A 12,534-nucleotide genomic window follows, 5' to 3' on the forward strand; every position below is an offset into this window, starting at 1 on the left:
CCCCCCCCCCCGGTATCTCTAGCTTTTTAAAATTTCTTTATGCAGTAAAGACAAGTGGGCTATCTGTACTGTATCCCGCCTTCGAGAAATAGATTGAATCAAATTCCCTTCAAATGCCTGCATATTATATTCAAACAGGATTGTTCAGGGGCGAGGCAGGACTTGGGACGCCTGGACCAATTACTTGAAATGCAGATTTCAAAGATGGGCTCAGAGATTCCATTTGCTTTGATCCTACATTGCGGGCACCAGTGGCTTTGCAAAGCAAACCCTCTCTTCTCCTGAGCAGTAGCAAATAAGCCGTCTACGTGGCACAGAATGAAAAGATCCGATCATAGCGACAGTATTTCTTCCTGTTACCAGTTCTGATTGCCGTGTGTACTTGTGGGGATAGAGTATATGCTTCACTTTGGGTCTCCCTCCTTCTCTCCCTCCTATTATTACAAATAGCTCATTTATATTGCTCTATTTGGGGAAATGGGACGCGGGTGGCGCTGTGGGTAAAAGCCTCAGCGCCTAGGGCTTGCCGATCGAAAGGTCGGCGGTTCGAATCCCCGCAGCCGGGTGCGCTCCCGTTGCTCGGTCCCAGCGCCTGCCAACCTAGCAGTTCGAAAGCACCCCCGGGTGCAAGTAGATAAATAGGGACCGCTTTATAGCGGGAAGGTAAACGGCGTTTCCGTGTGCTGCGCTGGTGCTGGCTCACCAGAGCAGCTTCGTCACGCTGGCCACGTGACCCGGAAGTGTCTTCGGACAGCGCTGGCCCTCGGCCTCTTAAGTGAGATGGGCGCACAACCCTAGAGTCTGTCAAGACTGGCCCGTACGGGCAGGGGTACCTTTAACTTTTTTATTTGGGGAAATGTTGCCATTTGATTTGTTTTTTTCCAGTGATGCTGCCTTAGCCTGGACTAACTCATAAATGTTAACAGGGACAGTTTAGAAAGAAGTCATATTTAGAGACTCGGCCACCCAGTTCCTTAAAGAGTTGAAGACTGTGAGTATCCTTAGTTTTGAGTAAACATGCTTGGTTTATGAATGATAGGGATTTTGTTAAGTACAGTGGTACCTCGGGTTAAGAACTTAATTCGTTCTGGAGGTCCGTTCTTAACCTGAAACTGTTCTTAACCTGAGGTACCACTTTAGCTAATGGGGCCTCCCGCTGCCGCCGCGCCGCCACCGTGCGATTTCTGCTCTCATCCTGAAGCAAAGTTCTTAACCTGAGGTGCTATTTCCGGGTTAGAGGAGTCTGTAACCTGAAGTGTCTGTAACCTGAAGCATCTGTAACCCAAGGTACCACTGTAATATCAATGAAGAGGGAGGAGGGGGAAAACACTGAGGGAATATGCAGCTGTCCCATACAGGGATCAAGCCTACAGGCTTGCCTTATCAGCACCACGCTCTAGCCTACTGAGCTATCCAAGAAAACTTGTATGGGCCCAGGGGCGTAGCTAGTTGCTCCAGCACCTGGAGAGGCGGTGGCGGGGTGATCCGCTCACGGGGGCGCCACGGCAAGCTGCCCACAGAATCTGCCTGGTGGACACAAGCCCCACGCTGCTTGTGCTGGTCCCGGGGGGAAGGTTACCGTTGGTGTAGTCAAAGTCCGGTCCTGGGTCACTAGCCTAGAAACAGTTCACAAGGAGTGGGGCGAGGTCCGAAGCAGGAAGCCGGGCGGGGACAGGAACACTGGAGGGTCAGGTCTGGGTCCGGGCAGGAACAGGTACTCCACAATGACGTTGCTCCCGCAACCTGGGACCGGGCTGACTGGCCTTTATCTTCTCTGAGGCCAGGGGCGGTCCCGGCCCCCAGGAGCCCCGCCTCTCCTGGCCTTAAGGCGAGCACTCCTCCTGGGAGAAACCAGTTCCCTTCGCCTCTCTGCCCTGAGCCTCTGCAGTTCAGGAGAGGCTGAAGGGTTACTGGGCCCAGGGGGAGACTCACCTTTAGGCACTGAGTCCTCAACCACCTCCGGAGCCAGAGCGGAATCACCTGGTGCCTGCTCCTGAGGATCCGGCACAGGAGCAGGCGCCTCAGAATCAAGGCCCTGCCCCAGTTCAGCCGGCCCTGGAGGCGGGGACTCCTGTGCAGGCTGGGATTCCTCTGGTTCACCCTCTGAATCGGATTCCCAGGCCATCACACTGCTGTTTCGGGCAGCACGGGGCCCAAGTCACCACGTCACTCCCAGGAGAGATGCGTGGCTGGGGCATGCTGTAGCCCAGGCCATGCGGTAAGTGTGCCCCCCCCACAGTGTACCAATTTGTCACCCCCTCAGGAATGACACCCAGGGAGGATCACACCCCTGCACCCCCCCCCTTCCTACTCCCCTGCATGGGCCTAAAAGAATTGCTCCATTCAAAGGGCTGACTTGATCCATGCAGTGAAATTATAGGCAATCATGGAAAATCCTGAGAACGGAAATTTGTTGAAGGGTACTGGGAACTGTAGTTCTGTGAGGTCAGCACCCTTAACAGCACCTTTGTGAACTCTTTCAGCTTCTGCCTTCTGGAAGAAGGTACAGGGTTACAAAGACTAGGACTAGCTGCCCAAGAAACAGTTTCTATCCAAATGCGATTTTGGTTTTAAATGCAGTGTAAGGAATCTCTATGGGAGTATATTGTATTTAAAAATGGGGTATCAGAGTTTTTAGGAGGCTAACCAGGTTGGGATAGCTGGGATAGCAGGCTTGTTGGTTTTTGAATGTCTAATTTTTTCAATTTCCTTGTTCTGTATGGGACAATGACAATAAAGAGTATCGTATCGTATCATATCGTAACAAGCTATAGTTCCCAGGATCCTCCATGACTGTTAAATGTATGGTATGGATGTGACCTGTGGCTTCTCAGGAACATAGTCCTATTTACAACTTTATGGTGGTATAGTACCAGAAAGCAAGCTGAGGCCAACTCTAGGGAGCTTCCCGGTCATTAAACGATGACAACAGCTTCTGGGAGAGCTGTGTGTAAATGGCCCCTTGATATTGTCCACCCTATTTGTTCACTGAATTTCATTCTTTAAGTTTCTAGGGCTCAATCATATGCACACTTGGGATACAAGCCCTGTTGAATTCAGTGAGACTTAGTTCCACATAAGCTTCTTCAAGACTGAGCAGCAAATGATTTCGGTGACCCAGGAGGACGCGGCTTTTGCCAGTAAACTTGATGGCACAAACTCGGGTCATTTTTGATCAGCCTATAAAGAGGACCATGGTGACGGCAATCATCTCTTTCCTTTGTGATTTCTAATGGTTAATACCCAAAGGGCAGGAGTGCTGATCCAGCAGGATTCAATCAGTTTTTATGGTGTTTTTTTGTGATTTTACAGTTGCTTTGGAGCCATTAGCTGCCTCGAGTTTCCACTGGGAAAGAAAGGCTAGCTATAAATGGGATGAAATAATTAAATGAACTAGCTGTCTTTGCCAGGCTCTATACCTCGGTCGGTTGGATTCCATTGCCATGGAAGAACTGGTAGAAATACCTTTGATGATGCTCTGAGTGGTCAGTGTGCTCCTCTTGTATACATTCAGGCTTTGTGTAGAAACATTAGGCTGTATTTCTTGCATTTTGCAGACTCCCCCCCCCCCTTTAATATAATCTTTCCTCTATTCCCTCTATTCAAGGGACACGGGTGGCGCTGTGGGTAAAACCTCAGCGCCTAGGACTTGCCGATCGCATGGTCGGCGGTTCGAATCCCCGCGGTGGGGTGCGCTCCCGTCGTTCGGTCCCAGCGCCCGCCAACCTAGCAGTTCGAAAGCACCCCCGGGTGCAAGTAGATAAATAGGGACCGCTTACCAGCGGGAAGGTAAACAGTGTTCCGTGTGCTGCGCTGGCTCGCCAGATGCAGCTTGTCACGCTGGCCACATGACCCGGAAGTGTCTGCGGACAGCGCTGGCTCCCGGCCTTTAGAGTGAGATGAGCGCACAACCCTAGAGTCTGGCAAGACTGGCCCGTACGGGCAGGGGTACCTTTACCTTAATAATGCTTCATGCATCTGATGAAGTGAGTTCTAGTCTAGTAAGGCATTTGCTTCAATAAAAGGCCACCCTGAACTCAAGATACTGAGAAGTAAGTCTCACTGACCACAGTATGATATACTTCTGCAAACAGCTGCCTTGCTAGTTCTGTGGGTAGAACATGAGACTCTTAATCTTAGGGTCGTTGATTTAGCCCCATATTGGGCAAAAGATTCCTACGTTGCAGGGGATTGGACTAGAATCAGCCTTTCTCAACCTGTGGGTCCCCAGATGTGGTTGAACTACAACTCCCATCACCCCTAGCTAGCAAGGCCAGAGCTCAGGGATGATGGGAGTTGTAGTCCAACAACATCTGGGGACCCACAGGTTAGAATCATAGAGTTGGAAGAGACCACAAGGGCCATCGAGTCCAACCCCCTGCCAAGCAGGAAACACCATCAGAGCACTCCTGACATATGGTTGTCAAGCCTCTGCTTAAAGACCTCCAAAGAAGGAGACTCCACCACACTCCTTGGCAGCAAATTCCACTGTCGAACAGCTCTTACTGTCAGGAAGTTCTTCCTAATGTTTAGGTGGAATCTTCTTTCTTGTAGTTTGGATCCATTGCTCCGTGTCCGCTTCTCTGGAGCAGCAGAAAACAACCTTTCTCCCTCCTCTATGTGACGTCCTTTTATATATTTGAACATGGCTATCATATTACCCCTTAACCTCCTCTTCTCCAGGCTAAACATGCCCAGCTCCCTTAGCCATTCCTCATAAGGCCTTTGACCATTTTGGTTGCCCTCCTCTGGACATGTTCATAGGCGCCGACTCCATGGGGCTTGAGGGGGCCCGAGCCCCCTCAAAAATTCGTTTGGGGGGGCTCCGCCCCCCCAATAATCTCCAGCGCCCCTCCAGCAGAGCGCCATCGCCGCCCCTCCCCCAGCCCAAAATGCACAGGGAGGGGCGGGCTGCATGCCTCCTGCCCTCCCTCCCGAGCAAAAGCTCCACCCAATTTCCTTTGGAGCTGATTAATAGGCGCAGCACGCTCTCCCCTATTCGCTCACGAGGAGGCGGCGCCACTTTATTTGCATATTCATGAGCTTATTTATTATTCATGAGCTTTCCCGGGCCCCCCCAATATTTTTTATAAGTCCGCGTCCCTGGACACGTTCCAGTTTGTCAGTGTCCTTCTTGAACTGTGGTGCCCAGAACTGGACACAGTACTCCAGGTGAGGTCTGACCAGAGCAGAATGCAGTGGCACTATTACTGATCTAGATGCTATACTCCTATTGATGCAGCCCAGAATTGCATTGGCTTTTTTAGCTGCCGCGTCACACTGTTGGCTCATGGCAAGTTTGTGGTCAACCAAGACTCCTAGATCCTTTTCACATGTACTGCTCTCAAGCCAGGTGTCACCCATCTTGTATTTGTGCCTCTCATTTTTTTTGCCCAAGTGCAATACTTTACATTTCTCCCTGTTAAAGTTCATCTTGTTTGTTTTGGCCCAGTTCTCTAATCTGTCAAGGTCGTTTTGAAGTGTGATCCTGTCCTCTGGGGTGTTAGCCACCCCTTGAGAACTGCTGGACTAGATTATCCTTGTGGTCCCTTCCAACTCTACAGTTCTGTGATTCTATATGAATGGAATTGGTGTACATATGTGAAACCTGAGAAGGAACCCTGGAAAGACCCCCAACTTTGGCAGAAGGAGAGGGGGCCAAGGCCCTCCAAGCAGGCCCAGCTTGCCCATGAGGTGGAGTGAGGCAGCCACCTTGGACATCAGAATGTCAAGGGATGGCCAACTTCCTTCCTTGGAGGTTTTTAAGCAGAGGTTGGGTGGCCATCTGCCATGGATACTTTAGCTGAGATTCATGGATTGCAGAGGGTTGGAGAAGACCCACGAAGTCTGGGGATGGTGGTCTTAAAATTGTGTTTCCACACATTGAACTTTTAGAGCCCTGTATGCCACTCCCCCTTATTTGACTACAATTGCGTGAGCCTTTAAAGGTGGTAAAGGGACCCCTGACCGTTAAGTCCAGTTGCGGACGACTCTGGGGTTGCGGTGCTCATCTCACTTTACTGGCTGAGGGAGCCGGCGTACAGCTTCCAGGTCATGTGGCCAGCATGACTAAGCCGCTTCTCGCGAATCAGAGCAGCGCACGGAAATGCCGTTTACCTTCCCGCCGGAGCGGTACCTATTTATCTACTTGCACTTTGTGTTTTTGAACTGCTAGGTTGGCAGGAGAAGGGACCGAGCAATGGGAACTCACCCCGTCACAGGGATTCGAACTGCCGACCTTCTGATCGGCAAGCCCTAGGCTCTGTGGTTTAACCCACAGTGCCTTTTAGTGCCCCTCAACAAGGTGCTGCCCAGGGCATGGACATAGCCAGGATTTTTGTTGGGGGGAGGAGAACCTCAGATTTGTATTGATTTTTAATGATTGGGGGGGACAGTTGCGCCCCCTGGCTATGCCCATGGCCGTGGGGCAAATTCCAGCATGGGCTCCCACATAGTACATACTAGGGTTGTCAGAGCTGCCTCCACTACTCTCTTCATCTCTGTTTACTATGCTACCTATAGGCATGGGCCTAGCCAGGATTTATGTTCGGGGGGGGGGGGGGAGGACACCCACTTGTTATCATCCTCTAGCTATGTCTAGCAGATTCGGAATGAAATATCTCAACAACAGTTCTAAATTACTTTCTATTGACCCCAAGCGCTCGGAAAAATATGTCGGAATCTTTCTACAACTTTTACTTAAGTATATTTATTTACTTGATTTAGGGGGGCAGTTGCCCCCCCCCCCCCCGCTACACCCATGCCTGGAGCTGGTGGCATTTATTAGGGGAGCAGAGCACTCCCATCGCTGAAGACAGGCACTGAATCTTGGGAAATCTAACATGGTGACCACTTGCTGTGGAAGTGGATTGGCTCTCATAATAAATACCACCGGTCTAGAGCTGGGCATTGCCATTCAAAAAGTGTCCTTGCACTGCAACATCATGTGGGGGGGCAGGGCTTGGTCCCCCCCCCCCATAGGCATAGTCAGGATTTATTTTAGGGGGGCAGGCTTTTTGTTACAGGGTGGCAGAACAGAGTTACCTGCGATGCAATTGGTCCGTTAGTTAAGTATGTTTATTTATTTATTTGATTTAGGGGGGCAACTGCCCCCCGGCTATGCCCATGCACCCTTGCCTACCAGAACCCCTAGATTCCCCCCACCCCACCAAAAAACCCCAATTACCCCGAGGAAGGAGAAAGCATCCTGTGGCTTATGGTTTTCAAGTAGTTTTGCAATGAGAAATATTATCCAAAGTTGACGGAGCCCTGCAGTTGTATTTAAGGTGGTGGGGGGGAAGGAGATCTCTATCATGCAGGCGCAGACTCCCCCCCCCCCCGTGTAAACATGGGTGTTACCAGGATTTATGTTCCGGGAGGGGGGGCAGGCAAACCTCAGTTAAGTCTTTTTATTGATTTACTCGCTGGGGAGGCGAGTGGCATGCAGCTGCAGTACAGTACAGTGGTACCTCAGGTTACATACGCTTCAGGTTACAGACTCCGCTAACCCAAAAATAGTGCCTCAGGTTAAGAACTTTGCTTCAGGATGAGAACAGAAATCGTGCTCCAGTGGCGCGGCGGCAGCAGGAGGCCCCATTAGCTAAAGTGGTGCTTCAGGTTAAGAACAGTTTCATGTTCAGAACGAACCTCCGGAACGAATTAAGTACTTAACCCGAGGTACCACTGTATAAAGCTGCTGGGTTATAAAAGCAGCAAGGTTGGGAACTGCAGGGCCCGGGAGCACCGAAAGCTCGTGGCTGATCCTGCTCACGGAGAAAGAGAAATGGTCTTTGGCTCGGCTCGCTTGTCTGGCCTGGCGCGGCGCGCCTTTCGCCTTCTGTTCCACGTGTTGCTTGTTGTGGGCGCTACAGGTTTCCCACCTGTGCGTCTCGCCGCCGCTGCTGTCGGCGAGGCGGAGCCGCGGTCGGAGAAGTGACAGGCCAGCGCGGGCTCTGATAGGATCCCCGGTGGAAAACAGCGCCCAAGCTCGACCCCTTTCCCCCCAAACTCCGCCTCTCCTCCTCTCTCTCTTTCTCTTTCTCACGGCTGCCGCCGGCGGCTCGCTGGTAGGAAATAGTCGGGCGTGGAAGCTCGACGTGTCCGGAAAGGTGCGCGCTGGTCGGGCAGCTGCAGGCGCCTTTGCGCGCGGCGCTCTTTCTCGCCTCCAAACGGCCGCGGGGAGCGAGCGGGCACCATTATGCTGGACCCGTCGTCTAGCGAAGAAGAGTCGGACGAGGTGCTGGACGAAGACCGGCGGGAGGTGCTGGTGGTGGCGGCGGCGGCCAGCTCCCCGCGCACCCTCCCTGTCGCGCACCGAGAGCCCGGGCGCCCGGGGAACCGCGGCGTTGGAGACGGCGGCAGTGGTGGCGCGTCTGGGCGCCCGGCGAGCCCCAGCCCTTCGGTGCGCAGCGAAGGCAGGGAAGAGCAAGAGCGGCTACAGAAGGAGGAGAGCGAGAAGCGGCTCCGGCTGCAGCTGTACGCCTTCATCGTGCGCTGCATCGCCTACCCGTTCAACGCCAAGCAGCCCACCGACATGGCCCGGCGGCAGCAGAAGGTGAGGCGCGCCGGGAGCGCAGCGCCAGCCGGACTCGGCCGCAGGACGCGCCGATGCTTCCCATTCCGCCCCTTCTGAGCGGCGGGTGGTTTGGCTAGGGGGGGAATAGGTCCGGCGGGCGGGAGGACTTTCCCTTTCCAGCCACTTTCCCCTCCCACTTTCAACCTCCCGAGCAGGAAACTGCAGGCATCGCATGCAACTGGTAGCGCGAGCCTTTGCTTGCAAATCGCCTGCATTGCAATGCGTGCCCGGAAGATCTCCGCGCAGCGAAGCGGTTCCCAATAACTTCTGGGTTCTGGGAGCCAGGATTTCTGTCGCGGGGGACAAGTAGCCAGGATTCCCAATGCAATGTCTCGCCAACAGTTGTTTTAAATTACTTTCTTTTGACTTCAAGTCAGATAAATCTGTCAAAAATTGCCTGCAATTTCTACTTTGTTATTTTTATTTATTTATTTACTTGATGGGGGGGGGGGCAGCTGCCCCCTCTCTCCCTGCCCACGTCCATGTCTGGGGGTCGCTGAGGGGGAGAAGAGATTTTACAGTGGGTCGCAGGATCTTCTCGCTTCTTCCACCTGGTCTTTCGGTAGATCGAGCTCCCCCCTCCTTTTCTTTCTGGCTGCAGTATGTTTTGTGTCAGTGGGTCACACGGCGCGGAGACCGGGAAGTCAACTCTTCCCCTGTGTGTGCCGAGAAATGCCTGTGCGCGCAACCGCTGCCTGTTGGATGGCGTTGCCGCTCTTCCTTTGCTGCAACAGGTCGAGCCGCTCTTTCCTAGTTATCGGGAGCCGGGAAGGGGGGTTGGGAAGCAGCTCTCCGAGCGCACGCAGCTCCCGGCCAGGCGCGCAGAAGGCTGGGTTGGTGGGGTCAAGTCTCGGCGGCCGTGTAACGCGGGTTCCTCAAGAAACGTCAACTCTGCTGCTCGCTGTGGAGCCGGAAAGCCGGAAGGAAACGCTCCCTGCAGCGTAATCCCCGTGCTGTTAAATGCGAGATATAGAAACATAGGAATCTGTTTTATAGCCAGACGCATACCGTTGGTATTGTTGACACAGGCAGTCAGCGGCTCTCAAGCCTTTCCTGGTTACGCCATGCCAGGGAAGGAAGCGAGGACCTTCTGTTCTGCCTGCAAAGCGTGTGCCTGGAGCTATTGTCCCCCATCCCGCTGTGTTTAGTGGGGCACAGTTCCTAATTAGTATTTTTTGGACTGCAGTCTTTACATTTGCAGTCCTGTACCCACTTACCTGCAAGGAAGTCCCAGAGAATTGAATGGGGCTGACATCCTAAGACATGTATAGCATTGCAGTTAGAGGTTAGGCTAGCACAGAACAAAATTTGGAGATATTACACTGGAACGGCTGAACATTGGGGGACCGGGTGGATTCGTGCTGCTTGAATTCAGTAGGGCTTACTCTTGAGCAAGTTGTTTATTCAGTGGTAGCCTCAGGGGTTTATGTGCCTTTGTTTATTATAACAGCTTCACCAAGTTGCAACAACTCTAGTCAGCTGATACTTTGTTATAATATGGGCACAGCATTATCTCCAGCTGCTGAGACCGGCATTGTTTTCCTTCTACTTAAGCATCTCTCTGTGCCTCTTGAAGGTGATACATGGTTTCCTTTGGAAAGCAGGTGATTGAAAGCAAGATGCTTAAGGGAAATAATAGAGTCGAAATTGCTCCAGGCAACAAGACATCCATTTTGCTTGGGTCCCCTGCGCAACTGTGTGTTAAGAGACCGTCGCCCAGTGAAATGAAGCTATTGACACTCCAATAAAACGGAACAGAATTGTATCTGACTAGCCAAGCATTATTTAGGGATGCGCTTCTTCAAATGTAGCATCCTTTAGTTGCAAAAGGGAGTGGGGCTGACTTCCTTGAAAGGTCTTTTATTTTATGGTGTCCCTGAACATAAACAACAACTTTTGAATGGCGTCTTGCATGAGTACAGGGCTTCCCATCCCTAACATAGGCTCATCTTTCTCCTCATCCTTCCCTTCAGCTCCATTTCCTTGAGTTAAATTGGACCTCAGTTCTTTTTTAGGGCCAGATCTCTGTGTGAGATTAGCCTTCAGGTGAATGCTTTTCGACAACAGATTTGAGGAGTTGAGGAAAATTTCATGACCAATCTGAACACCTTCTCTGGAAAGATCTGTGAGCAGGCTGCTAGGGGAAGTCCTATGTTTCAACGAGAGATCACATATTTTGCATACAGAATGAGTTCTCGGGTTCAAACCTTGGCCTCTCTGGGTAAGGCTGCAAAAGACTCCCATTTTCACCCTCGGAGAGCTGCTTCCAATCAGTGTAATCAGCGTAGAGTGAGGTGTGCATTTGTTGAGTGGGCAAAATGCTGTGCCGGATAGACCAATGGTCTCTCTCGGTCGAAGGCCACTTTCTCTTTCTTCTAGATTCTTGTCAGCTCCTGGAGGTATCAGGAGAAGTTCAGAAGTATTTTCAGTCCTGGCGTAGCATTTTCCACATGAATTCCTCCATCATAGTCTAAAATGGTGCCCATGAAGAGAAAACCTTGGTTTGGAGGGAGCCAGTTAATGGTATCTTTCTCTATAACGCCTACTAGATTGTCATTCAAGGCTTTATTACTTGGGGTAATGTGGTGTTATTCTCTTGACTGTCTGGTGTGCTGCTGCTACCAAGAGTTATGAAAGTACCTTATTGTGACTCTTGTGATTACTGTACCAACTTATTGAAGGTTAGTCACCGAAGCCAGACTAAACGTCTTTCCTTCTGCAGTGTTGGATGGCAGGTTGAGAGGAGTTCCCTACCAGGACAGACTTTGCTCGTGTGCTCAAGACATCGATTCCATAAATCATATTTTGTTGCACTGTGCAAAATATGAGCAAGCTAGGGCTGAACTGATACTACCCTTGCTGGTACCTTTCCCGGGAAAATCAGAGGCTCACTATGTCAGGTTCCTATTGGAAGACCGGACAAATGCTAGAACATTAGCAGTGGCAAAGTTTTTATTGGTGGTTGCAAGAACCAATGATCCCTATATTCTGAGCAAAATGCTTGTTTAACCTGGAGGTAGGCTGTCTGAATTGTGTATTGCTTTGTAATGATTTGTTGGGTCTCAGGACTGTAATAAAGATTGTTGTTGTTGTTGTTGATTACTGTATGTCAGTGGCGTAACGAGAGACTCTTTTCTGCTTTGACTGGGGTTTCCCAAATTATACCTCAAAGTGACTACCTTGATAAGTAGTCATTTTTATTTTCTGCCCCACCAATACATTCCTCTTGATTTTGTGACAATTAATGGGCTTACTGAGGGTGGAAGAACAATGTGGAAAAAGTATAAGGTCAGTGGACAACATAGCTTGATGAAGACAACCCAGCCAGATGATTGGGGTATAAATAATAAAATAATAATAGTAATTGTGGTAGAATTGGCCTCTGAAGAGCAGACTAAAGGATGGGTATTGGGTGAAAAACATTTGACATCTTATCCTGAATTAAATGCTATCTGTAATCGTTGCTCAGAAGTGATGGCTCCTGTGTACTGTAATTAATGGACCTGAGTTTCATTTGCTTTGGGCATTTACGTACATTTGGCAGGGGGACATTAATTTCTGTATTGCAGTGGAATTGTGTCTGCAACACAAGCCCGTAGATGTGATCATCAATCTTGCTTAAATGCTAGTACTGAGAGATGTGGGTTTTGAGAAATTCTTTGAAACCTTCCCTGTTTCTTTGGTAGCAATTGGAATGTTTTACTTGTTCCAATTACAGCTTCATTTAAGTGTCCTTAAAAAATAATAATTCTTTAGGCCTGCTGGAATCCAACTGTTTGAGAATGACTAAAGCACATGGCTTTATTTAGGCAAACAATGCTAAATGGACCCAACAATGAATGGTACTGTACTGTAGCACAGAGAAACGGAAGACTTCACAAACCTGTTTTGTAAGGGCAAAGCCTATTGGTATTGATTTTCTGTGTTCTAGATTAGTAAATAATTGCTGTTCTCTTTTT

At 50.5% G+C, this 12,534-nt stretch overlaps 1 protein-coding gene across 12 annotated transcripts in view; it reads left to right on the forward strand.

Annotated features, from left to right (window-relative positions):
* Nucleotides 1–7,993: 7,993 nt before the first annotated feature.
* CADPS2 (calcium dependent secretion activator 2) overlaps nt 7,994–12,534 on the forward strand; it is a 346,118-nt gene continuing 341,577 nt past the window's right edge. For 4 of the 12 annotated variants that reach the window (XM_077935843.1, XM_077935844.1, XM_077935845.1 and 1 more), the window contains exon 1: nt 7,996–8,554. In XM_077935843.1, the coding sequence (XP_077791969.1) occupies nt 8,198–8,554 (357 nt within the window). In that variant the 5' untranslated portion in view covers nt 7,996–8,197. Of the gene's footprint in view, nt 8,555–12,534 lie in introns of all 12 variants that reach the window. The other 8 variants (XM_077935837.1, XM_077935838.1, XM_077935841.1 and 5 more) reach the window with 4 other exon arrangements.

Source organism: Podarcis muralis, chromosome 10, assembly GCF_964188315.1.
Source record: "Podarcis muralis chromosome 10, rPodMur119.hap1.1, whole genome shotgun sequence".
NCBI classification, from domain to species: domain Eukaryota; kingdom Metazoa; phylum Chordata; class Lepidosauria; order Squamata; family Lacertidae; genus Podarcis; species Podarcis muralis.